At 38.4% G+C, this 26,610-nt stretch overlaps 2 protein-coding genes across 14 annotated transcripts in view; one reads left to right on the forward strand and one right to left on the reverse strand.

Annotated features, from left to right (window-relative positions):
* Nucleotides 1–12,208, forward strand: part of CLN5 (CLN5 intracellular trafficking protein) — a 44,172-nt gene extending 31,964 nt beyond the window's left edge. Inside the window, exons 4-5 of the transcript XR_008296042.1 lie at nt 10,243–10,328; nt 11,400–12,208. The gene's annotated coding sequence lies outside the window, so the exon portion shown is untranslated. The remainder of the gene's footprint in view (nt 1–10,242; nt 10,329–11,399) is intronic.
* Nucleotides 12,209–14,119: 1,911 nt separating this feature from the next.
* The window catches only part of MYCBP2 (MYC binding protein 2), a 281,767-nt gene continuing 269,276 nt past the window's right edge, over nt 14,120–26,610 (reverse strand). For all 13 annotated transcript variants that reach the window (XM_053216756.1, XM_053216750.1, XM_027065047.2 and 10 more), the window contains 7 exons: nt 26,482–26,585; nt 25,065–25,253; nt 24,120–24,227; nt 22,740–22,949; nt 21,221–21,328; nt 20,413–20,578; nt 14,120–14,595 (listed from right to left, as the gene is read on the reverse strand). In XM_053216756.1, the coding sequence (XP_053072731.1) occupies nt 14,480–14,595; nt 20,413–20,578; nt 21,221–21,328; nt 22,740–22,949; nt 24,120–24,227; nt 25,065–25,253; nt 26,482–26,585 (1,001 nt within the window). In that variant the 3' untranslated portion in view covers nt 14,120–14,479. The remainder of the gene's footprint in view (nt 14,596–20,412; nt 20,579–21,220; nt 21,329–22,739; nt 22,950–24,119; nt 24,228–25,064; nt 25,254–26,481; nt 26,586–26,610) is intronic.

Consider the following 26,610-nt stretch of genomic DNA (forward strand, 5'->3'; position numbering starts at 1 on the left):
ATGTCCTTACATACAAAATCATAACTTGAATCATGTGTCATTCCTCCTTCCTCCCTCAAAAATAAAAAGAAAGTAATTTTTCACCCAGAGAGGTCTTGTCAATGATCTGACCCATATGTAAGAGACTGGAAAGCAGTGATGCCCAGAGACCGTTCTACTCTTCCATTGCAAAAATCGAGCTAGGAAGCCATGTGTAAAATTACATTAAGATTCAGTGTGGGAAAATGCCGGTGTTTTTTGTTAAGGGCCTGGTATCTGATCAACAGATCAAGCTGAACAAAGTCTCTAGCAACATAATAACGTGGATGCACCTGAACTGCAACATTTTTTAGGTCCCCCTCAGTGACTAAATGATGAAGACTAGTAATAGGAAGTTATTAAAACTCTCACACTCCCAGTTGTAAATCCTCTTCCTAGTCTCTTCTCTCCCTAAAGAAGGCGAGGATCTTGACACATTTTAGGTATTGAATGTTCCCTCTCCTTCCCTATTACTGTGTTTTAATGATTTTATTTGACCTTTTTGCAACTTGTGTTTTTTTTAAATTTTTTTTTAACGTTTATTTTTTTTTTGAGACAGAGAGAGACAGAGCATTAAAGGGGGAGGGTCAGAGAGAGACAGAGGGAGACACAGAATCTGAAACAGGCTCCAGGCTCTGAGCTGTCAGCACAGAGCCCGACGCAGGGCTTGAACTCATGAACCTCGAGATCATGATCTGAGCCGAAGTCAGACGCTTAACCGACTGAGCCACCCAGGTGCCCCGCAACTTGTGTTTTAAAACTTGTGTTTATTTTTAAATCAGTCAATACTTATTTACATTTATTAGTTGTATTAGTCAAGATCAATGCCATTTTAGGGGAAGGAAGAAGAAGGTGTATGTGGGATAGTTTGGTCCAGCACAGAAGAATGTTTTATTGCTAATCCTGTTTAGCATTGCCAATATATGTGATAATAAAAGGCATACCAATATTTAGTCAGCATTATTATTGCTTTTAAATTCTCTACAGACAATGTACCCCCTCTACCAGGGACGGGCTATTCCCACTACCTTCATGAGGAAATAGACATAATAAAATACTTTTGGAAGCAATATAAATTTGAAATATAAAATTTTTGCATGAATAAATGGAAAAAATCATGGAAAAAATTGACATTTAAAATTTTTATTAGGTGCCTACAGTATTATTTTCATGTGTGAATGAGGATAATAGAGACCGTTTTTATCAGCATTTGACCTTGTATTTTTTCTATTGCTAAAGATGCTATAATTCTGACATATCACAGTCATGTTATGTATGACAATGTACAGACTTTTGTTCACCTTGGCAACTCCACTGATTAAGATAGGTTAGGTTATGTTGAGTAGCTCCTAAAACACTATTTTGATTCCTTGTTTTAATGACTTTCACAGTTTTTAGGAATATTGCTTCAGTATTTTGTATAGTTTTCCTCAATCGGGGATTGTCTCTTGTTTTTCTCATGATTAGACCGGGAGGAAGATCACAGATGTATGAAGTACCATTCTCATCACATCATGTCAAGGCTACATGTTGTCAAAAGGACTTAATCCCTCTTGATGTTCATATTAATTAGGGTGAGGTCAAGTTGCTCCACTGTAAAGTTACTTTTTTCCCTCCATTTCCCTACTTCACCGTTTGGAAGGAAATCACTAAGCACATCTCACACAAAAGGGTTGGGGAGTTACGCTCCATCTCCTTGAGTGGGGAGATGTCTGCATAAATTATTGGGACTTACTCTGCATGACAGGATTGCCTCCATATCTCTTAATTTCATATTGTTAATGTTTTTATTGCTCTGTACTGAAATCTTTGTAATTACCTCAGATATGTCTGCCAGGTCACTTTTTCTTCAGATCGGTATAGTTTCTATTAAGCCAATCTGTGCCTATATTTTTTATTTCTAAAAGTGACACTTGGATCTTTTTCACATCTGCTTGATTTTTTCTGATTTTTTTCCTCTTGTTTTTAATTCTTTTTTTTTCTTTAATCATTTTAATCACATGAAATAATTGGGGGTCTAATCCTGATTTTTGTAAATGTTTGTTCATGGTGGGTTGTTACTCATGTATTTTATGGATTATGAGTTCATCTTCTGTGAAGCTTCAGGTGTAGGAATCCTGTGCAACCTGGTTAAGGGTGTGTCACTCTAGGGAGGTTTTTTGTGTTTGCTTCTGCTACATGCTGCAGGGTATTACTAGCCTGGAACAACTTTTTATAATAATTTCTTGACTCCTGGGTTCTTGGGTCATGACAGTATAAATTCAGGCGCCAACCTGTGTGAGGGCAGAGCCACGGTTATGAATTCTCAGAAAGACTTTTTTCCTAACCTAGAGCTCAAGCTAAAACAGGTTACTCAAGCTAAAACTGGCTCATCTCCCTGTGAGCTCAGCCAGCTATTCCTTGAAGAGGATAAAGATCTTTAAAATTCCGTCTTTATGCACACATCTCAGTTACAACTTCTCTTGCAAACTCATCTCTGGTCCTCATATAAGTCACTGTCTCTTCAGATAGTTCTTTCCTATCAACCCCTCCATTTTGCTGTTACGGACTTCACGCTCACTCCTCTCAATTCATCCTCTATGTCTTTTAACTGCTCTTTCATATTTTTCTTTCTTTGTTTCTCTTTGTTGCATCATGTATTATCTTCTAACTCACTGATTTTCTCTTTGCCACCAATCTAGAGTTCATACCAGCTGTGAAGTAAAATTGAAAATTCTTCTTTTTTTATTAAAAAAAAATTTTTTTAACGTTTATTTATTTTTTTGAGACAGAGAGAGACAGAGCATGAACAGGGGAGGGTCAGAGAGAGGGAGACACAGAATCCAAAACAGGCTCCAGGCTCTGAGCTATCGGCACAGAGCCCGGCGCAGGGCTAGAACTCACGGACTGTGAGATCATGACTTGAGCCAAAGTTGGACGCTCAACCAACTGAGCCACCCAGGCACCCCGAAATTGAAAATTCTATTCCCCAAATTTCTCATTTGTTTTTCATACTCATCTAGTCTTAAAATAATCATTCTTTATGAATTTCACAAACATGTATATGATTAATATAAATATATAATAACCATGTGGGAAGTATATATAGAATTGAAAATAAATGAATACATAGAAATCCGCAGTAATAATCCTAGTAGCTGATGAAATAGAAGTCAATCCAAATGATATAAGGGAAAAGATGCATTAATAAAAGTAACAGTACTAATAAAGGAAACAATAGAGCAAGAAGATGGCATCGTCATGAACGTATATGCACCTCACAGTGTACAAAATGCATGAAGCAACAACAGATAGGACTGCAGGAAGAGATTAATCTACAACTCTAGTTGAAGATTTTAACACACCCACCTCAGAAACTGATACATCAAGCAGGCAAAATATAAGCAGAATCATTGTAGAGCTGAAAAATACAGACAGTAACTTTAAGCTCTTGGGTATATGGAATTTTATACTGCAGAGTCATTGTAGAGAAACAAAACATTTACGAAACAGACCATGTATTAAGCCACAAAAGAGGGTAAAATCCAGAGTTTCAGTATCATACAAACTATGGTTGTTAGCCATAATGCAATGAAGTTAGCAATGAATAATGAAAGAAGAGCTAAAAATGCCATCTGTTTAAAAACTAAATAAAATAAATTACTACACGAGTTAGAAAATAAATCATAACAGAGATTAAGAAATGTCTTTGTTTTAAGATAATTAAAATACCACATATATTAGTATTTAATCATACATCAGTAGAAAAACATCTATACCAACACTTAAAATGAAATTCAGAGTTTTAAATATAGCTATCCAGAAATAAGGACAATTCAACAAAAGCAAAGTATTTAAATCAATAAGTCGAAAGAAAAAGAAAAGCAACAGGAAAAAGCCAAAACATTCAGAACAGATGTATAATGATAGTCTACAAGGTGGCCACCTGGTATTCCTCCCTCCCCCACAGCATCATGCTGTGCCTAACATTAGGTATGAAGTCCAGTCACCTTGCCCTTGAACCCAGGCTTGCCCTGGTGATTTGCTTTACTGGTAGCACAAGACAGAAGTGATGTTTTAAAACTTCTGAGGCTTGGGGCGCCTGGGTGGCTCAGTCGGTTAAGTGGCCAACTTTGGCTCAGGTCATGATCTCGTGGTCCGTGAGTTCGAGCCCCACATCAGGCTCTGTGCTGACAGCTCAGAGCCTGGAGCCTGTTTCAGATTCTGTGTCTCCCTCTCTCTGACCCTCCCCCGTTCATGCTCTGTCTCTCTCTGTCTCAAAAATAAATAAACGTTAAAAAAAAAAAATTAAAAAAAAAAAAACTTCTGAGGCTAGATCATAAGAAACCTTACAGCCTTCATTTGGGTCTTTTGGAATGCTTACTCTTTGCATAGTGTGTCAGAACAATCGGTCACCATATTATAAAAAGACAAAGCCTCACGGAGCAGTGCACAGTGAGTCCACAGAAACTTGAGAGATAATAATACACTGTTTTAACCCATTAAGCATTGAGTGGTTTGTCATATAGTAGTGGATAATTGGAAGAGATTTAATAATAAAGACAAGGGCAGGAATCCATAAAATAGGAAAAAAAATAAATAGAGAAGATTATAATAAACAAAAGCTGTTTCAAATAAAAGTGAATAAGGTAGATGCAACTCCGGTCAGATTGATTAGGAAAAAAAAAGGTTGCAAATTGAAAAGAATAGAATTTTTAAAAGGGGAAACAAATACAGCCACCACAGATATTTAAAATTATGAAAGTATGATATATTAACTAATAAACTTGAAAGCCTAGATAAATTAATTCCTAGAAAAATATAAAATGCCAAAGTTGGCAGGAAGAAGTAGAGAAGTTGAATAAAACAATAGTCTTTGTAGTAATTATCAAAGCCCTCTCCCCACAAATAGCCCTAGGCCCTGATGGAATTACAAGTGAGCCCTACCAGATTTCCAAGAAAGAGTTAACCCTTCTATCTGATACAAGTTACTGGAGAAAAAGATGAAGAGGAAAAGCTGCCCAGGTCATTTCATGATGCAAGTATAATCATGATTCCCAAACCAAATACAGAAAAGAAAACTATAGTCCCACTTGTCTTACAAAAACACGTGCAGAAATTCTAAAAGAAATATTAATCAAATCCAATAATGTACTACTAAAACTAAAAAATAAATAAATATTTAAAATTTAAATAAATAAGACAAAAAGTAAACAAAAGTGACAATAACACTCCAGAGGCCCCTGTCCTTTTGCCTTTTTCACAACACATATTGCCAGCTGGCATATAATAGACATAATGTATATCTGTTTAATGTCTGTCTCCCTTACTAGAATATAAGCGCTAGGAAAATGTGAACCTGGGGTCTGTTTTGTTCATGGATCCTAGGCTCCTACGACAGTTCCTGGCTCAGTAAATGTTTCTTTGAATAAAGAAAGAATAGGACAGGACAGGGCTTATGTTGGTATTACACACTGCAGTGCCCGGACATGAGCCTTATTGTGACTCAAATCTGTCATGGGGAATAATTAGACAGGCAGTTTGATGTCACAAGGAGGGGAGAATCTCAAGAGGTAAACAGGATGGTGACAAGAAAACAGTCATAAGTGAGCTTGCTTATGGACCAGAGGACCCAAATTATACAGAGTTCTGTGCTTTTCTGACTCACCAATTTCACATGTCCTCCTGGGAATGGAAAACCTCACGGCAAACAGGAAATCTGTTCATAGAACACAGGAGAAAGAAACTGTAGCTCCTGTGGTCCTCCTCCTCCTCCTCCTTCCCCTCCTACCTCCTCCTTCCATTCTTCTTCCTCCTCCTCCTCTCTCTCTCATTCTCCTCCTCCCACCTTCTCCTTGCTTCTTCTTCCTCCTCCTCCTTTCTTCTTCCTTCTTCTCCCCTTCCTCCTTTTTTTTCTTTACTGTCTACAAGGAGCTTGGTGGTTGCAAAGGAGGGAAAAAAAACCAAGGTCTCCGTCCTTCTATAGCTGTCTAAACTATTGGGATAACACCCACTGGTGAGATTAGAAAACGTTATGTACAACTATGTATGAATAGGTTCCTAATAATAAGATTAACATTGTATACAAAGGTTCTGAGGGCATTCCTACAATAGGAATAGACAGGGAAAGCTCATTCATTTAAGAGGTCAGTTTTGAATCAAATCTTGAAGAAAGTAATGGGATTTGGCAGAAGAGGGGCAAGCAATCTATCCAAGTGGCAAGAAAAGCACGGAGTTAGTAAGTTCACAGAATCATGGGGAACCTGGGTGGCTCAGTTGGTTAAGTATCCAACTCTTGATTTTGGCTCAGGTTATGATCTCATGATTTGTGAGATCCAACCCTGAGATGCGCTCTGTGCTGACTGTGCAGAGCCTGCTTGGGATTCCCTGTCTGCCTCTCTCTCTGCCCTTCCCTTGTTTGCATACTCTCACTCTCTCAAAATAAGTAAACTTAAAAAAAAAAAAAGTAATTCTTAAAAAAAAAAAAAAAAGACCACAGAATCATAATTAGAAGGTCATCATGTTCACTTCCTATCCAGGACTGAAGTCTGTTAGGGCATCTGTAGTGGACACCTATTCACATGTCTATCTAGCAGCTCCGTGGTGGGGAGCCCTTCCCCATCTATTTGGTTTTAGTCATAGCTTCCTGTAGCTCGTGCATCTGGCCCCTATGCATCCAGTCTAAGACAGTCTTGCCCCAAGGAATTCAGAATTAATTCTGGAAGGAAGGAAGGAAGTAGTCCCTTCCTTGAATGCTTGGACTTGTAATATTTAGACCCAGAAGCAATAGGTGGTCATTTTCTACCACATGGTCTGGATGCTCTGCATTGAGATGCTCTGCAGTGAGAAAGAAGAACAAAATAGATGCAGAGAGGGGCACCTGTGTGGCTCAGTCGGTTGAGCACCGTACTTCAGCTCAGGTCATGATCTAATGGTTCATGAGTTCGAGCCCTGCATCTGGCTTGCTTCTGTTAGCCCAGACCCTGCTTCAGATCCTCTATCCCCACCCTCCGCTCTCTCTGCCTTTCCCCCACTCATGCTGTTTCTCTCAAAAATGAATAAACATTGGGGTGCCTGGGTGGCTGAGTCGGTTGAGCGTCCGACTGCGGCTCAGGTCATGATCTCACAGTTTGTGAGTTTGAGGCCCGCATGGGGCTCTGTGCTGACAGCTGAGAGCCTGGAGCCTGCTTCGGATTCTGTGTCTCCCTCTCTCTGCCCCTCCCCCACTCATGCTCTGTCTCTCTCTCTCTGTCAAAAGTGAATAAACATTAAAAAAAATTTTTTTTTTAATGAATAAACATTACAAAAAAATAGATGCAGAGAGAGGACCTACAAGAGACACAGCCAGAGCCCCCAGCCCTGGCGGTATCCCAGCGATTGCATTTGTTTTGTTTGTTTTTTGCTTACTGAAGTTATTTTAAATTTGCTTTCTTTTGCTTGCAATCAAAACGCCTAACCAGTATACACGTGACCTGGAAAGGCTCCTCCTTGGGTCTCAAATGATGTTTCCTTTTACCTGAAAGGTGATTGTGGAATTTGGTCTCACTGTGTCCCATGTCTGGGCACGTGGGTGGGAAGTGGCATCTTCTCCGTAGCTGCCATTAACTGAGGGTGATTCTGCCTCGTTATACAGGGATGGTGGAAGGCTGGGATGGGCCTGGCTCGGCTGGAGTCCCGGGAAAATGAGTGGGCATGATGACTGCCTCTTTTTCCTGCCATCCACGTGGACAGGTCCACCAAATCTTACTATAAGAAAGACACATGCAGTTCTTTCCCGAAGGGCAGGCGGCTCTCCCAAGATCCTGTTCTGCGTTCACAGGATGTGCAAGCTGGAACAAACTACTCGACATTTTTTGTGCTTCAGTGTCCTCACCTGTCAAGTGGGAATAATAATAATAAAAATAACAATATCTACCACGCAGAGTTGTCATTAGAACTGAGTTAATGCATGTAAAGCATGTGGGTCAGCGGCAGGCATACAGTAAATGCCCAGTAAATGTTAGCCAGCGCTGCTATCATTATTACTGGTTCTGATTCCTCTGGTGAGGACGCTCACTCCTCTAGGATGGCTTGCCTCAGCAACACCACTTCTCTGGGTTTTTCCAGAGAAAAATAGCCTAATGAAACTATTTCGTTTTAGGCCATCTCTATTTTAATTCTGTCTAGGGTTAGATTGTAAGCTTCTCAAAGGGAAGAAGTGACAGGAACCTTGTCTTTCAAGCCACTGTCTGACCCATTTTCTGCATTATCTTCCCAAAACACGTGTCTTTCCTCAAAAAAAATATGAAGATCGGTGACAAAATTCAGACTGTCGAGAGTGGGATTCTAAGCCGGTATTGTTTATTAAAAATATATTGGGGCGCCTGGGTGGCGCAGTCGGTTAAGCGTCCGACTTCACCCAGGTCACGATCTCGCGGTCCGTGAGTTCGAGCCCCGCGTCGGCCTCTGGGCTGATGGCTCAGAGCCTGGAGCCTGTTTCCGATTCTGTGTCTCCCTCTCTCTCTGCCCCTCTCCTGTTCATGCTCTGTCTCTCTCTGTCCCAAAAATAAATAAACGTTGAAAAAAATTAAAAAAAAAAAAAGAAATATATACAAGTCACATATGCAATTTAAAATTTTCTAAATTAAAAAAAATTAATTTTCTAAATTAAAAAAAAAGTAAAAAGGGACAGGTAAAATTAACTTCAATAATATGTGTTATTTAACTGAGTCAGTCCCAACTATTATATTTCAATATGTAAGCAATTTAAAAAATAACTTGATAGTTTCAATTCTTTGCCTTTTAGTACTAAATCTTTGCAAACCCTTGGGCTGGTTGTTTAACCTCTGTGAGTCTGAGCTGCCTCATCTGCCAAAGAAAAACAGTTGTTCACAGGTTTGTGGAAGAAGAAAGTGTGATAATGCCCATGAAGTCCATTGTATTTGTTCTTCCTGCTGCTGTAACATATTACCACAGACTTAGTGGTTTCAAACAATACAGATTTATTAATGTATATAGTTCTGGAGACCAAAGTCCAAATGGGCTAAAATCAAGATGCTGGTAAAGCTGCATTCCATCTAGAGGTTCTAGTGGAAAATGTGTCTCCTTACCTTTTGCAGCTTCGACAGGCTGCTTGCATTCCTTGTGGGCTCATCCCTTCCTCCATCTTCAAAGCCAAGCAGTGTAGGGTCTTCTAGGCTCCTTCTCTGGCTTTATTCTTCTTGCCACATTTTTCCCATATTAGGACTCACATGTGATTACACTGGGCCTGCTGGATTAATCCAGGAAACTCTGACCATGTCAAGGCCTGTACCCTTAATCACATCTGCAAAGTTCCTTTTGCTGCTAGAGGCCACCTAGTCACATCTCCCGGGGATTAGGACGTGGGCATCTTTGGGGGCTGTTATTCTGCCTCCCATGCTCATGCATTGGCACAGGGGTTGGCTACTGTAAGCCCTCAACAAATATTCTCTCGTTAGAAAACCTCGATTATAGTTCTTAACAACAGTGTATTATTTACACGCTTTTGTATTTGTGTTCTGTGAAGGTCTTATTTCTAGCACTTGGCCCACCACGTTGCACATATTAACTCAGTAACTCATGTTCATCGAGTAACTTCTATGTGTAAATCATGGTTATTAAGCAGCTGGGAACACAGTTCCCACCCTCATGAGCATGCACTGTCAACTGTGGATACAGAACGGTGCTCAAATATTTATTAAATGGATTAATAAAGCAAAACAGCTTACGTCCACTTCAGGGGACACATCATTGGTTTGGTTTTTACCATGCTCTCTCCCTGGGATGCTCTTTCCTACTTTTGCTTGTCAAAATTTATCAATTCTTGGAGCGCCTGGGTGGTGCAGTCAGTTGAGTGTCCAACTCTTGATCTCTACTCGGGTCATGATCTCACAGTTCATGAGTTTGAGCCCCGCATCAGGCTCTGATCCCTACTTGGGATTCTGTCTCTCCTTCTCTCTGCCCCTACCCCACTTGTTCTCTCTCTCTGTCTCAAAATAAATAAATAAACATTAAAAAAATTAAAAAAATGATCCATTCAAGACTAGGCTCATATACCTGCACTTTGCTTTTTTTGAGGAAATGGACGTTGCAAGTTGTAACTGAACATGCTTCCTGTCTTGCCTTGTTAGCCAAGAAACTTGTTTCAAAATTTTTGGCCTGTTCTCTAGCAACTATTTAAGACTATGTGGTTACTTACTTGACACTCATCTCTAACCTTGGGTTTCCTTTCATAATTTTTTTCAGCGTAACTCCCTTCAGTATTGACCTGTTACAGACTCTGAATTTTTTCTAAGCTACGTTACGTCATTTGTGAAATGAAGACACCATGAGTAAGTCATTTAAAATCTAGTACCCTCCTGTGTCAGGCCCTCTGGGAAAAGATGCCAAGATAGAGTTAGAAGTGCAGTAAGTCTGTTTGGGGTAGTGCCTATGAAAGATGAAGGGCAAGGGTGCAGTGAGAATGGAGGGCCGTCAGACTGTGACTTGGGTGTGGCATCTATGAAATGGTAGAGAGAAGGAAGGTCGGGTAGGAAGAGCTTCCAATTGTAGCGCTGCTCTAAGAAAGTCTGGGCTGGCCCAGGTCCTGGTGGTTTGCCCAGAAGGGAGCGCTGCCTTGGGCAGAAATGGCCAGGTCCTAGCTCTCCACAGCCCTGCCACTGGCCAGGGCTTCCCCGGGGAGAGTGCAGCTTTGGACCAAATGCTGTGGCAGGTGTGGAGCTGGAGGCTGTCAGCTAACCATGCTCTGTGACGTAGGGGCCGCCCCACAAGGAGATCTGAGCTGTGCACCTCCACATCTAGATTGCACACTTCTGGAGGCAAACACTGTCATGTTCCCTTTGTGACTTTGCCTGTGTTGCAAGTGTCCAGTTACTATTTCATAAATTACTTTTTGTCATCGAACCAGTTGGTGATGTAATAGCAATAGCATGATGTGGGAGAAAGAGCTTGGGTTTTAGAGACAAAAAGAACTGGATTCACGTCTCAGGGTTTTTTTTTCAGACAAATCTAGATTAGATTAGCTGGGATCTGATGCAAGTCATTTAACTTCTCTAAGCCCTTAAGGTCATGAAATGAGATTAACCATGCTGTAGCCTACAGAATTGCTGGGAGGATTAAATAAAATGCCTACAATTTGGTATCTGCCATTTAGGAGGTGTTGAATAAATGTTCTTTTCTCCTTTACGTTTCACTTTCAAGTAAGATTTTATTGTGGGAGAAAGTGCTTGTGTAAATACTTTCTCATTTGACTTAGATTAGGTATTATTTTTTCTAAGAAATTGTGATTAAAAAAGGGTAGGTGGCTTACTCAAGTTCACAAGTTCGCAGAGGCAGACGCAGGACCCAAACCCAAGCCTTCTGGCTTCAATTTCAGCTCTTTAAGTACTGTTGGTGTTTTTCAGGAAAACGAGCTGCAATGTCCCACCTGGGAGCTACTGTCAGAACCACATGACCATGTGCAGGTGGAACTCAGTGACAAAGTGGGGAGAGACGTTGGGGCTGAAAAGTCTGAAAAAGAAGGGGAATCAACACCTGTTGTGAATGGAAAGTGAACACAGAATACAGATTTTTCAAGTAAGCTTATTGACTCTAAGAGTTTTTAGACCTAAGCAGTCTGGCCAGAAAACTACTTAAAACATGGCTTTTCCTAGGCCTGCAAATATAACAGAAAAGGGTTTCTTTCCGGATTCCCTAACTCCTGCTATTGTGATTCTGTTGTTTCTTGTCTTTTTCTTGGTGCACAGTATGCTTGAGCCAAAAAGCGTGCCAAGGCATTTCCCTTCTGTGCTTTGTCATAACTTATTCCTAAAGTTATGTTCTCTGGTTTTGAGATGCTTGGGATATGATTAAATATAGCATCCTCATAAATGAAGGTAAGTTTTATCCTTTTGATTTCTAGAATGTTGATTTGAGATGGCTCATTCTACTCAAGCATCTTGTTAGTTTCCTGTTTCCTTTCTTTTCCATGCCAATTCACACACTGGAACTGATCAATCTGCCAGCTAAGTTAATGGATACAAAATGGTATTCTCTTCAGTTCTCAAGCATCTGTGATGTCTCCTCTCTGTGTGACATTCTGAAGGTTGGCTTCATTCCTGTGGCCTGTGATTTTAAATCCACTGTAATTACAATGGCCTCACCACATTCTCCCCTCCAGGTGTCCTGGATATTCCTAGGAACAGCTTGCATCTCTGCTCCTACTTTGTGTTTCTTGGAAACATTTAAAGCCAGTTCTGAGCCTGTACCTTCCTTCAGTCTTCTCCCACAGGACTTGGCATGGGATGAAGAGGACTGGGGAAGAAGGGAGACACAGCTTACTAAGTAGATCCTGAGAGTTAGATTCTGGGGCTGAGGGGTTGTCTCGGGAGCAGGGTCATCCCTTTCTGATGCCTGTTGCCCAACATCCTCACGGCACAATGACTTGCTCTGAAGAAAAAGACTGTATTGCCCTGAAGGTTCTAGAATCTCTTTTGAACACAGGCAGCCAGTCCCAATTGGCCCTTTGAGGATATAAACATGCCTTCAGAACACTTCTCTTCTTAAAGCTCAAGATTTCTTCACCTCAAGAAATCACCTCTATGAGCTATAGATTTTATATTAACCCAAGGTATTCTGCAGGTTCAGAGTGGATTAGTTCTGCCTGCAACCCTTTTAGCTTGGCTTGGAACCACCAAGAGTGCCCTTAATGACAACAGATTACTCCTGCTTTTAAACACATTGGGGCAATTAAAAACTGCTCGCAACTCAGAGGCAACATCACCCAATGCAAAGGGAGTTTGCATAATCCGCTTGAGAGATTTTAAAAGAAAGTGTTATCATTACTTTTTCAGTGATGTGTCAGATGTATCTTATTTAGATTAAGGGGGACCTTCTTCCTTGCTCAGCAAGCCCAAGAGCTTGCACATCCAGCAGATCCACAAACTGCATCATGAAGAGATCAATCTGTGATATTCCGATTTTATTTTTGCAGTAAAGTCTCCAACATCAGGAGTTAGACTACTCACACTGCTCTATTACATTTTAGAATGTTCTGCTTACATATTTTTTTTCTCATGCCTTTCTCTGCCCCTTGAAATGCTACTTATTCTTCAAGATGGAGCTCAAATGGCCTCTCAGCTATTCCTCTCCTAACAACAACAAAAACCGTTAACAGCAATCTTTCCTAAAGCCTGAAGGATAAGACTTGGGCATGTTTATGAAATTTATTAGAAGATTCTCTAAAGAGTTACCTGTGTTCAGATTTGATCTTTTCATTTTAAGTTTCTTCAAGGCAAACATTATATTGACACATCAATTTATGTATTTCCAACAATGGGAATGTAGAACTGAAAAAAACTTTTGTCATTCTCATGAAATAGAAACTGATTTATGATACTTAAAAATAACAATTGTCAATTTTATGAGTTAACTATAAAAAAAGATCCACAGAAACACACTGTAGTCTGTGAAGAAGAGACAAGTGATTTTGTTGATGATAAAAGTCCAAAAAGGTTCTGGTTAGTAAGGTAGAGGTTGGTCAATTTCCTAGATGGTTTTTTTTCTGTCTTTGGCATGTGTCTGTTTATTAATACATATATTTATTTGTTCTTCCCAGTGTTTAATTAAGATTCCAAAATGTACTTCATTACTAGTCTTATTTTCCCTAACAGTTATGAAAGTTATTGTTGTGTTGTGTCAGTGAATTTTTTTACAAGGAAAATTGGATGGAATTTAGACCTTAAAGGTATTTAAATTTTATTTCTGAAGAAACACCTCACACAGTTGTTAGACTTTATCACTGTATAAAAATGTACAGTGGTTTATTGACATGTACATTCCAATATGTTTACAGCTGCAAGATAATGAGGCACACTCAGTATTGCACTTCATTAAAATTTCAGGCTCAACTTAACCTAGAAGTTTAAATGAAACTGCATTTGTAATTTAGTAATTCTTATACAGAACAAACATTGATATCTTTATATACAGTGTGATACTTATTACATTTATATGCCAGTCCTAACACAATTTTTTTTTTTTAAATAACAGTCTAGGAAATAAACCAGAATATTCTTCTTTTCATCCCCACCCGTGATGCAATTATACAGGATTACAAAAAAAGGCAGTATACAATAAACAATGATTATTTTTCTTTTTTGCTTGAAAGCCAGCATCATTCTTAGTCCATGGGCATGGCGATTCTTTTATATCAATTATCTATAAATGTTCAATGCTTCACAGGCCAATGACGGTAATGGCCACATGCAAACACCTCACAAGTTTGATGTCTTGGTTCAAAAGAAAATAAACTGAAATAATGGGGAAACTTTCCATAGCAAGAATTATGTACATGGTATTTGGCATCCTTCTTGCACTGTGAATGGTTCATTTTCATGGATGTAAAAATGGTCCCGTCCTTATCCTGAGCAGAGTTTAAACTTTACCACATCCACTTGGGGGATGAAGGCAACTTCTTCTCTGTAGACAAAGGAATCTGAGTGTTCTAAAAAGTGTGAGCATTTCTGCACACTCCACAGCCCAGAGCAAATTCTTCCCCAGTGGGTGGATGAACAACATGGAGTGGACATTCAGTTCCTTCTAATTGTTTGCCTTTGGGACCTGTATACATTTTGAAGGAGGCAAAAGCATATAATTAAAAAAACACACACATATATACAAACCTAATGTAAATATAAATTACTGATAAGATATTCAAAGAAATAACAGGACTATGGTTACACAAATACAAATTTTAAAAACGACAGAATCTACCTACAACATCTTGCCTAGAAATCACCTCTATGAGCTATAGATTTTATTCTATCAAAGAATGAGACACCTCATCTTAAACATTTTTATTTTTTTTTAATGGAAGTACAGTTGACACACATGCTACTTTAATTTCAGGTGTGGAACATAATGCTTCCACACAGCTATACATTATGCTATGCTTACCCCAAGTGAGCCATACAATGCTATTATAATACCACTGACTGTATTTCCTATGTTATACCTTTCACTTTAGTGACTTATTCATCCCATAACTAGAAGCCTGTATCGCCCACTCCCCTTCACCCATTTTGTGCCTACTTCCCCCACTCAGAACCATCAGACCGTTCTCTGTATATGGATCTGTTTCTGCTTTTTTGTTTCGTTTAGTTTTTTAGATTCCACATTTAAGCGAAATCATATGGCATTTGTCTTTCTCTGACTTATTTCTTATTACTTAGCATGATACCCTCTATGTCTCCATCCATGTTATCACAAAAGGGAAGATCTCTTTCTTTTTATGGCTGCGTAATATTCTACTCTGTGTATGTATGTGTGTGTGTGTGTGTGTGTGTGTGTGTGTACACATCTTCTTTATCCATTTATCTCTTGATGGGCACCTGGGTTGCTTCTATATCTTGGCCATTGTAAATAATGTTATAATAAACACAGGAGTACATATATCTTTTTGAATTAGTGTTTTCATTTTCTTTGGGTAAATACCCAGTAGTGGAATTACTGGATCATATGGTATTTCTATTTTAAATTTTTTGAGAAACCTCCATATTGTTTTCCACAGTGGCTGCACCAGTTTGCATTCCTACCAATAGTGCACGAGGGTTCCTTCTACTCCACATCCTTGCCAACACTGGCTATTTCTTGTCTTTCTGATTCTAACCATTCTAATTGGTGTAAAGTGACACCTCATTGTGGTTTTGTTTGGCATTTCCCTGATTAGTGAGGTTGAACATTAGATATATCATTTTAAAGCAAAGAACAATGAACAAAAATCGTCATGAAAATCTGTCAGTTCAGGTGAATTGAACACTATTCTGGATGAGAAAATATGGAGACTTTTTAATAGAATGTTTTTCTGCAGGTAAAAACAAATTTAAATGTAAATAAGCCATGTTAGTTCTCTGAAGAAAACGCACACACTGATGAAATGGAAAGACTGATTATTAAAGACTGTTATTTTAAAAGTATCTGAAGGAAGATTAGTAGAAAAATGAAAATCAGCTTAAATACATGAGTGGTAACATAATATAAAATATAACAATCTGGAAGAAGCACTTAGGGAAAATAGAAACTTAATGAGGCTTAAAAATGTACATAAAACTATACTTTTTTATTTTAAAAGACTTGCTATATCATTGTGCTTCATGTCATGTGTTTCTTATCATTTAAAAAGGACTTTTAGGGGCACCTGGGTGGCTCAGTTAAGCGTGCAACTTCAGCTCAGGTCATGATCTCATGGTTCATGGGTTCGAGCCCCATGTCAGGCTCTGTGCTACAGCTCAGAGCTTGAAGCCTGCTTTGGATTCTGTGTCTCCCTCTCTCTCTGCCCCTCCCCTGCTCGTGCTCTGTTTCATTATTTCTCAAAAATAAGTAAACATTAAAAAAAAAAAAAAAGTAAAGGACATTTAGCTCCTTTATAAATGAGGAACTTGACTGTGTAGGGAATCCTGGCTGGGCTTATACCTGAATACAGAGTCTCTAACAGCAGAGGAAGAAACAGAAGTATGCATTTGTTTCCTACAGCTAGTAACCAAAACAATAAAAGTAAATTTTGACTCTGAAAGAAAAGTATGAGATTGGATGGAATAAGCTTACCCAGATGAATGGGGAATGAGATCTTAACTGAATTTAGCTCTTCTAGGTTTAAAAGAAGGAAAACAGGAGGGATAAAAGGCTAGTGTTTATGAAGCTCTTAGCCTGGCACAGTATGTTAGCTGTTATTACTACCACTGAACAAGTACAAACTGCCTCTATCCATTCATATAAGAGTAAGACCAAGGCAAGAGGGTAAGTATCACACTGAAGACAGGTCATGACTGAGGGAGAAGTCAACTGCTGGTTTCAGCTACCAAACATAAGAGCAGAGGTTAAAACCTACAAAGGTAATTATTCCGGTTATAAATTATAGTGTGTATCAGTACCTGCCACCCCAAATCACACTGCACACTGATATTCTACCCACACTGGTGGGTGGGGGAGAGTTGTCAGGAAGAGGGACACTCAAGTACACGACACCATAAATGATGGCTCCTGCAAACTGCAGTCCTTGTTTTTTTCTGGGAGAAAATAAATGGTCACTTACTCAACAAATATTTACTCAGTGCCTAATGTGTGAATAGTGTTACATTAGGTGCTTGAGATGTAAAAATGAATAGTACATGGCCCCTATCTTCAAGGAGTTAGTAATCTAATCATGAAGGTAAAAAATAGTAATATAATCATGATGCTAAAAAAAAATACAGTGAAAGTAAAAACAAAAGAAAAATCACCTGCAGACACTTGTGTGCTTGCTATTGAGGTACTGCTCTAGTATGTCAACTCAATCTTCTACCAGTCATAGAGGCAGGAACTATTGTCCCCATTGTGCAGATAAGAAAAGTGAGGCAAAGTTAACTTAATCTTTCTTGATTCTTAGGTCCCTCATCTTTTATTTTAGTTTTTTATTTGAAAAAAAATTTTTTAACATTTATTCATTTTTGAGAGACAGAGTGTGGGTGGGGGAGGGGTAGAGGGAGAGGGAGACACAGAATCTAAAGCAGGCTCGAGGCTCTGAGCTGTCAGCATGGAGCCTGACGTGGGGCTCAAACTCATGGACCGCGAGATCATGACCTGAACTGAAATTGGACGCTTAACCTACTGAGCCACCCAGGAACCCCTTAGGTCTCTCATCTTTTAAATAGGCACAGCAATATTTAACTCTAAGTATTCTGGCACTAAGAAGGTGGTTAATAATTATTTTAGAAAGTAACAGAGGAATGGTCTACTTTAACTTCTTAATCTGGACTCTTGTTCTTATCCATATATTAAAAATTGGAATTAATGGGTTGACAGTGGTTACAGAATCAATCCCTCCGTCCTTCTAAGTAAAATGTATGGCCATCTTCCCTGCTGATTTCACTGTGGGGTCTGCTTTAATTCTATTCCAGTTCTCTATAGGAATGGATGAGTTAATGAGTTAGATGAATGTGAAAGGCTGGGAGAGCATGCCTCAGTCTAAGTGTTATGATCTTAGGCCAGCTACTGAATTTCTCTGGGCCTTAACTTTCCATCTGTGAAGGTGAGAATAACACCAGCTACCTTGTAGGTTGTAAAAACTAGGTAAGAAAATGTATGTGAAAATGCCCAGGATTGAGGTCAGTGCCCTCCTTCTGTCATCTCTGTAAATCCTCTCCTGCCTCATCCCTCTGGCTCATGGTTGTTCCCAGGATGAAGTCCCTGTACTGGCAGAGCTCGGTGATCATGTGAATGTGTGAGGGAAGCCTTGCCTTTGCTGGAACCTCTCAGCGACTATCCACCTCTGTGTTCTCCACACTTGTTTTATTGCTAGCTAACCTCTTGATTAATTTTAGTGTTTGGTTGTTGTTTTGTCTTCGTTTCTGAACATACAAGAAACTTTCTTTCATTAAGTAAAAATGTGAATTTTCCCTGATGATATTGCTTGCCTCTAAACTTTCTCAACTAGAAGCTGCTGGTCTCTTGAGCTCCTCTGTGTCATGAAGCCAGGAAGCAAGACCGACTCTCCTGGTTCCCATTTACTTCTAGACCACTGACTTACAACTTTCAATTCAATAACCCTCTTCCCGTGAAACTAACATGAGCCAGAAAACTGCCCCTATCGTACTTCCTTCATTTGCTGACCTCCAGCTCACCACCCTCCTCTAGCTATTACATTTCACATCTTTATGCTGGTCATTATCCTAAACACCTAGCCTCACGTTATTCTGATCTTGCTTCTTTCAAAGTCTACTACATCTACTTTAAAATAAAAAATTCTTTTTAGAGGGGAAAGAGTGTAACAATTTCTATTTGCCATGAACAATCTTTTATCTATTTAACATAAACAAAATAGCAGAAGTAGCTATACTTAAAAAAAAAAACCCTACTTATTCTTTCTGAATAGATAATATATTTCTCATGGCTTAAAAAATCAAAATGTTAAAACACTGTATACATTGAGTCACCTTTCTCCCATCTCTACCTATCTTCCTGGTTTTTCCCAATAGTAAATTAATTTTATTAATTTCTAGTGTATCTTTCCACAGTTTTTTAAAGGCAAATATAAACAAATATGAGCATATATTTTCATTTTCCCCTTTCCTACAAGACAGCAGACTATATACCTTGTTTTGTAAATTGATTTTTCTTTTTTCTTTACAAGTTTTCATTAAAAATTTTTTTATGTTTAGTTATTTTTGAGAGAGAAAGACAGTGCAAGTGGGGTAGGGGCAGAGAGAGAGGGAGACACAGAATCCAAAGACGGCTCCAGGCTCTGAACTGTCAGCACGGAGCCTGACGTGGGACTTGAACTCACAAACTGTGAGACCATGACCTGAGCTGAAGTTGGATGCCTAACCAACTAAGCCACTCACACGCCCCTGTAACTTGATTTTTCACGTAACAGTCTCCTACACATCTTTCCATATGAGTACATAGAGACTCCATCCTCATCACCATTTTCTCTTTTTGATGGTGCACAGTACTTAGTGTGTAACCACCCTCCTGCTGGACACCTGGGTTGCTTATGAAGTTTTATTTTTACAAGCCATGTTGCAATGAATAGTCTTGTTTATTTGCTTTTTTTATTTACCTCACATATGTAGGTATATCCTCAGAAGTGGGACTGTTGAAAGGTAGAGGTGTTAGCAATTTTGACAGGCTTTTTTTCAGTAGGGTTCTAGCATCTGCTCTCTGATAAGCAGTGGATGAGAGTATGTTTCTCAGCTTTCCAAAGATTGTGGATTGTGCTGTAAGTACTTTTGCATGTATTTTCACCAATTTCAGATATATCTCATGTAAAATTCTCTTCTTTGGTCACATTTACCTCCCCTTCTGCTTCCCCCACTTCTGTGAAGCCTGGTACTCCACTGCATTGGAACCACCAGCCTCCTGACCTCTTCCAATCTTTTGGGTTTCTTTTTGGTTTCATATTCCTATTTTTCTCAGCCTGGCCTCTACACACAATTATTTCTCCTGTATTCTCAGCGGCTTAACTCCTTGGCTTTCCTGACGCTCCCTACGCTGCCGATTCCCAGCCTCTCTAGATCAAATCACTTGTCCGTTTTATGGTGCTGGTTCGACTTCTCAAAAAAAAAAAAAAAAAATTACAAAATCCTTTAAAACTGTTCTATTATCAATTCATAATTTCAAACTTCACATGGCCCTGTAGTGCGAAACAGTGATTTTTTTACTGACTTCCTTCTTCCCCAGGTGCCGGTTTCCATTACAACTCTTGACCCCTCATCACCATGGTGATCTTTCTAGTTCACTCAGAATGTCAAAAGCTTACAAGGGCCAAGAAATTTGCTCTGATTCTTTAGTCTAGTTTGAACCGGATTTCTACCACTTGGAACAGGGTTCTCTTGTGATCATTAAATTAAACTCGAAAGTAAATACATTACAACAATGTTTTTAAAAATATTAAAAGCATACCTGCAGGACAGTGTGGTAGTTCTTCCTTAGGAATGCTAGTCATTCTTTGAAAATCATCATGACAAGCATTACAAAAATGTGTTGTTCCAAAACAGAAAAAGACTGCCACTGAACAGCAGTAGCGACATTTATACTCCAAAAAGTCTGTGCCATGTTTTGGACACATCTATAGCAAAAGAAAATAAACAGACACAAGATTATAGTGAGTCTATTTCAATTACAGTTAAGACGGTCATATATGTAGCTTAGTGATTCGTATCATGTGAGTATGCGTAGCTCTCAAAACTGATTGGAAAACTGAGGATATATGCATTGAAAAATTAATGAATAAACGCATAGCTCTGCCCAAAAGGTCTGGAGAAGGCCCTAAATTCTCATCTCAGATTCATCATAGCCAATCTGATTTAATAAGTAAGACAGTTGATTTCCTGGTAAATTTTTCCTGGTCAGCCAAACTGAATGGTTAATAATATTTAATCTATCTCTCAGTCTCACAGATGTACTATGAAGATTTCATGGAAGTGAGGTAAACCTAAAAGTGTGACTATAGGTTTGAGAAAGTGAAATACATAAATTTATTACTTGTTGAAATATGGTGATAATTTTATTTAAGACAAAATTATAAAATGTAAATGCCATCCAAGAAAATAACATATATGAATTAATTTGAAAAATTATACACTGCTATACACACTGGGCAAAAACTTGCTGTATTATTCCCACCATCTTAGTTATATTATTATTTTTGAAAAAAAAATAGGAGCTTAACATATCTAAACTGTCTTTTCTATTAAAATGTGCTACCCACCTGAGCCCTGGACACATCAGAACAGGCACCACAAATGAGCTCTCTGGGATCATAATCATCCCCTTGTCCAGCCTCAGCATCGCACCGAGCTTCGCCACCAAAATATGCCTATGCGGAGAACAACAACAAAAACCTTGCCATGGAAGATACAGTATGAGGATACTGTATCTTAGAATACAGAGGTCTTAGAAAATACTATTATCTATTAGACTGTCCCCTGCAGTGCCCAGTGGATGCCCATATAGTTAGACTGGAGTATGAAATAAAGCTACTTTAATCTGGAATAAACTCATGCATACAGTAGGAACTCCAAACACTGTACTGTCAAAGTAAAATAACAAAAGAATGTATAATATTCCAAATAAATATAAAAAATAATATTAAGTAGTGAAGAGAAACTGCTTTCTCAGGGCAAAGTTTGAGTAATTTTTCTCATTTTGAAACATTAAATGTTTCCTTCTATTGTTTTGATAATCATGCGTGAGAATTTTCCAAATTTTAATACTGTAGTAGTAATAGTAGTGGGGGAGGGACAGAGAGAGAGGAAGACACAGAATCCGGAGCAGGCTCCAGGCTATCAGCACAGAGCCCGACACGGTTCGAACCACAAACCATGAAATCATGACCTGAGCTGAAGTCGGATGCTCAACCCACTAAGTCACCCAGGCACCCCTTGAGGTTTAGAAATATTAATCTACTAGTAGCAATGTAAGTGTAAAGGATGGAATGGAGGGGTTAGGGGCTCCACACAGGGGGCTCAGTAAGAAGGCTACTATAATTACCAAAGAAAATGATTAGGGTTGCTGAAGATGTAATAGAAAAAAAAGAATTCAGAGATATTTAGAGACAGAATTGATTAAGACTTTGTAAATAAAGACCAGACACTGAGACAGTCAAAGTCGATGAATGTAATACTTCTCATGTGGACTGTGAAGTATCTGTGAAAAAATTAAAATGTCTGGTAAGCAGTTAAATATTTGTATCTAAGTCTCAAAAAATTTTCAAGGTCAGAATGATACAGATGTTTGGCGAACAAGAGCTCTGCAAAGGTAAGAAGGTTGTAATTAGGCAAGAATACAGTGCTGAGAAACTAAATCTATACAGAGCAGGTAAATGAAAACGAGCCTTGTAAAGGAGTTAAAGACAAATAACCAGAAATAAAGAGTAGTACTTTCCAAGAGTAGCATCTTGGAAGCCAAGGAATTTTATGAGGAAATGGTGGTAAGAGCAAGTAGGAGAGATTTATTTAAGAACTAACTGGATTTGGCAAACAGGAGATTACTGATGTGAAGTGGCTTGTGTATAGAAATACTACATGCTTTGGAAATAGTTTGTACAGGTTAAAAAAAATCCCAAAACAAATTGAGTAAAAAAATTCAACTTAAAACATAGTATCAAGCTTTCTCATTTTTAACTTCGGCCTTAAGATATAAGAATTCAGTATCATTATACAATTCAATTCTTAATCACATAGGTGATCTCTAGTTCTTATAAATTCCCATGATAATTTACAGCATACCTTTCTGCATTTGTAGCAGACATAATATGCATATCTATTCATGGCATAGCCAGCGGGGTCATTATAAAATCTCACACCAGGCGTTGTGATAGCTTCACTCTTATGCAGACCTTCGTATTCCAATCTCATTAAGGCTTTTCTTCTGACATCTTCATAGAGATCTTTTATTGGATCAAGCAGGTCTTTTAATACTATATGATTTATTTTGTTCTGAAATTTAAAAAATGAACATTCTTTAACAGAATCATTTATTTATGAATTCAACAAATACTTAAGTGTGCATGTAAGAATTAAGCACTGTGTTAGGAGATAACCAGAGAGTGGACATTTTCTAAATAAAATACCGTTTAAAAATAATCCTGCAAAACCCTCACAAGCCCACATTTTTCCAAGATCAGGGACAATGGGGGCAAATGAGACATAAAGCATGAAAATTCTGTTTCATTATCTTCATATTTCCTGAGTCTGAAATATATCTTCTGTTGCCTTAGCTCTTCTGGGAATAAAAGGTTGCCTTGCTGCCACAAATAAGACCCACTCCCTCTGTGTGAGTGTCCTGGTTCTTTGGGGTAGGGTAGACGAAGAGGTAGTATTTTGTATATCACCTTCGTATATCATTTCCTAAATGTGACCTTTTCTGTGGCACCATATAAGAAGAGAGAGAAAATTATTTATTACAATATTTTTGATTGTTCCTCAGTCTAACTAAACAATGATTGCAGCAAGTGTTTCCATTTTATACCCTTTATACCAGTCTGCACAGCTGAAGGAAATAGGGAGAACTTAACAGAGGAAGGAATGAAGAATTACTAGAGAAGGCACTGTCAGTCACATTCTGAAACAGGTTTTTTGTTCATCATGACTGGCTGGCCAAATCAAGTTGCTACTTTGTTTACTATCTTTAAAGAGATTTGTCAAAATGTTAATAATCTTCTCCTTGTTTTACCTTCGCTCTAAAAGAATTCGTCTTATTGGCTCTGAAAACCCAGACTTCATCTTTATTGGCAGGTGTAAGAAGCTACAAGCACCACAGACTCATTCATTTTGGTCGTCACCCGCTGTCGTGTCTCAGGATTTGATGTGAAAGTGGTGACAAACACCATGCATGATGATGTCTAAATGAATTTTCTGATGCGATATGTTTAATTCCATTTAAACAGCTTTTCATGGACACTTACTGTTTTGAAATGCATTGTAATAGATAGAGGGATCTTATAATATTCTCTGGCACACCTGGATGAAAAGAGCAGAAACTGGTGGGGAACGGGGGTAAAAAGTAAATTGAGAAGGACACCAAGAGATGCTGACATGTTTATTCTGAAAGATGAAGGTAAAGATAAAAATAGATAGAAAGTAGACAGTTTCTGATTCTCTCCATACCTTGCAAATGGGACAAGATATAAAGCCAAATGTTATCCTTGGACCAAGCCATCTGTTTTCCAAAACTCGTCGGCAGCACTGTAAGTGGAATACGTGACTACAGTCCAGCTTAAATTAAAAAAAGAAAGGGATATAAGCAAATGTGATAACGATAAACACTTGAATAAACGGCAGATTATTCCATGTTCAATGCAAGGTGCTAGTTAAAGCAGGTAAGGGAAAAATCAAGTTTAGAATAATGAAATTTCAGATCTTCTCTGTTATTCATGAAATATTATAAACTATATCTTCAGCTTCTCCCAATTTGTTACCATTCGTGTATTAATGACACCTTAAAAGAGTAAGCCGCGTTAGGGAGCAATTTAAAATTATTCACTTTTGTTTCTGGTAGAAAGAAGGAACTCCTGATTTAAAGGTTTAAGATTTATTTTTTAGAATATTCATTATTTTGCAGTCGTAAAAACTGAAAACATAAACAAGTGGTAAAAGTTTTAAAAACTTATTTAGCAAATTATAACTTCAATAATATTACTAACATTATAGATGTATGCAAATGCATTACATATATAGATATGTTTATCAATTGCATAACGCTACCATTCTGGGTTTTCGAAATTAAGAAGAGAGTGGCTACTAGATAACCTTATTATTTTTTCCTCCCTTAAGAATATTTTATACATTCTATTGATTATACAGACTCACACAAATCACAAATTGTGAGCACACAAAATGGAAAAACCATAAAGGGACAGAATTTGCTCTTCAAGAAATGGAAGATGTTGGTGGGACATTTTCTTCCAATGATATAAAATAGGTTTAAGTGATATAAAATAGCTTAGTGGGACATTTTCTTCCAATGATATAAAATAGGTTTAATAACAAATATATTTATAATTCCCGTTTTAAATTCTAGACACTTGGTAACACTTTAAGAGCTGAGACAACCTGAATGGCTGGTGCTGCTGAGAGCGCCTCGGTGAAACAGATCATGCACATGTCATCGGCATCTTGCTTCAGCGTTGTGGCACTTTTATCACAGCCGTGGAGACAGGGCAGACAGTGCTCTTCATTTTTAACACCTCCACATGGATGGCCACAAGGATGCGTCTTACTACAGGCTATCTTAGCATATTCCTATTAAAAATAAATTATGATGGCATTCAAAATATCAGAAAGGGCATATCTCCTGGTAATTATATCCATTATATTAATTTTCCAAGATATTTCCCACAGGAAATACACATTGAGGCTATGTAACAATAAAGTTTTTTTTTATTCTTCATTTGAATATAACTTAAAGATTATTAGCAAGGTTTTTAACGTGTAATTTTTAAAAAATAGAATTTATTGTCAAGTTGGCTAACATGCAGTGTATACAGTATGCTCTTGGTTTTGGGGATAGATTCCTGTGATTTATCACTTACATAAAACACCCAGTATTCATCCCAACAAGTGCCCCCCCTCAATGCCCATCACCCATTTTTCCCTCTCCCCTCCCCCGCATCAACCCACAGTTTGTTCTAAATTTTCACTTCACATAAAGAGAATGCTGATAAAAAAGTGAAATATAATTTTAGTGGATTTATTTTCATGCATAGTCCTGAAGCAAAAAAATTCCTGATATACAATCTCCCAATTACTACCTATCTCCTCACTACAATGGGTATAAAAAATATACAGGGTATCTTTCATAGCTGGACCCTATTCAAATTCTTGTTAACTGAATTGAAGAACTGAAAATATTTGGATAGCATGGAATATGTGTATGGATGTTCAGGACTACAGAATTCTTAAATACTGGAAGTTTTTTACAGGGAAATAAGTGAGTAAAGTATGTAAGAGGTAAAGAAATGCAGTCCATAGACTTTTTACCTGTTTCTAGCACAAAAGCAAACATTAAATATGTATTATGGTGGTAACTGATAAACACACACAGTCTGGTTCAGGCTTGAGAAACTTATGTGATCCATTCTCTAGCTCTGATAAAGAATTTAACTCTTTAAAAAGAATTTTTTTTTTAACGTATCTTTATTTTTGAGAGCGACAGAGCATGAGTGGGGAGGGGCAGAGAGAGAGGGAGACACAGAATCCGAAGTAGGCTGCAGGCTTTGAGCTGTCAGCACACAGCCCAATGCAGGGCTCAAACTCATGAACCATGAGATCATGACCTGAGCTGAAGTAGGATGCCCAACTGACTGAGCCACCCAGGTGCCCCAAGAATTTAACTCTTGACATGAGGAATATACTAACTTAGAAAACTGAAGTGATGCTGAACTCTAACTCTTATTTATATGCAGTAAATATGTCCCGAGGGAATACAGGCTATTCCTTACTGGGGCAGCCTGTCTAACTGTATACTCACCTGGCAATCGGCATCAGAACAAACACTGCCAACAGCAGATAACTCTGTTCCACTCCTGGAACCACAGAAGCGGCATGCTTCTGAGCTACTTGTGGTGGGTTTGCCTAGGTTCAAGCAGAAAAAGAAAAA

Source organism: Acinonyx jubatus, chromosome A1 (genome assembly GCF_027475565.1).
Source record: "Acinonyx jubatus isolate Ajub_Pintada_27869175 chromosome A1, VMU_Ajub_asm_v1.0, whole genome shotgun sequence".
Taxonomy (NCBI): Eukaryota; Metazoa; Chordata; class Mammalia; order Carnivora; family Felidae; genus Acinonyx; species Acinonyx jubatus.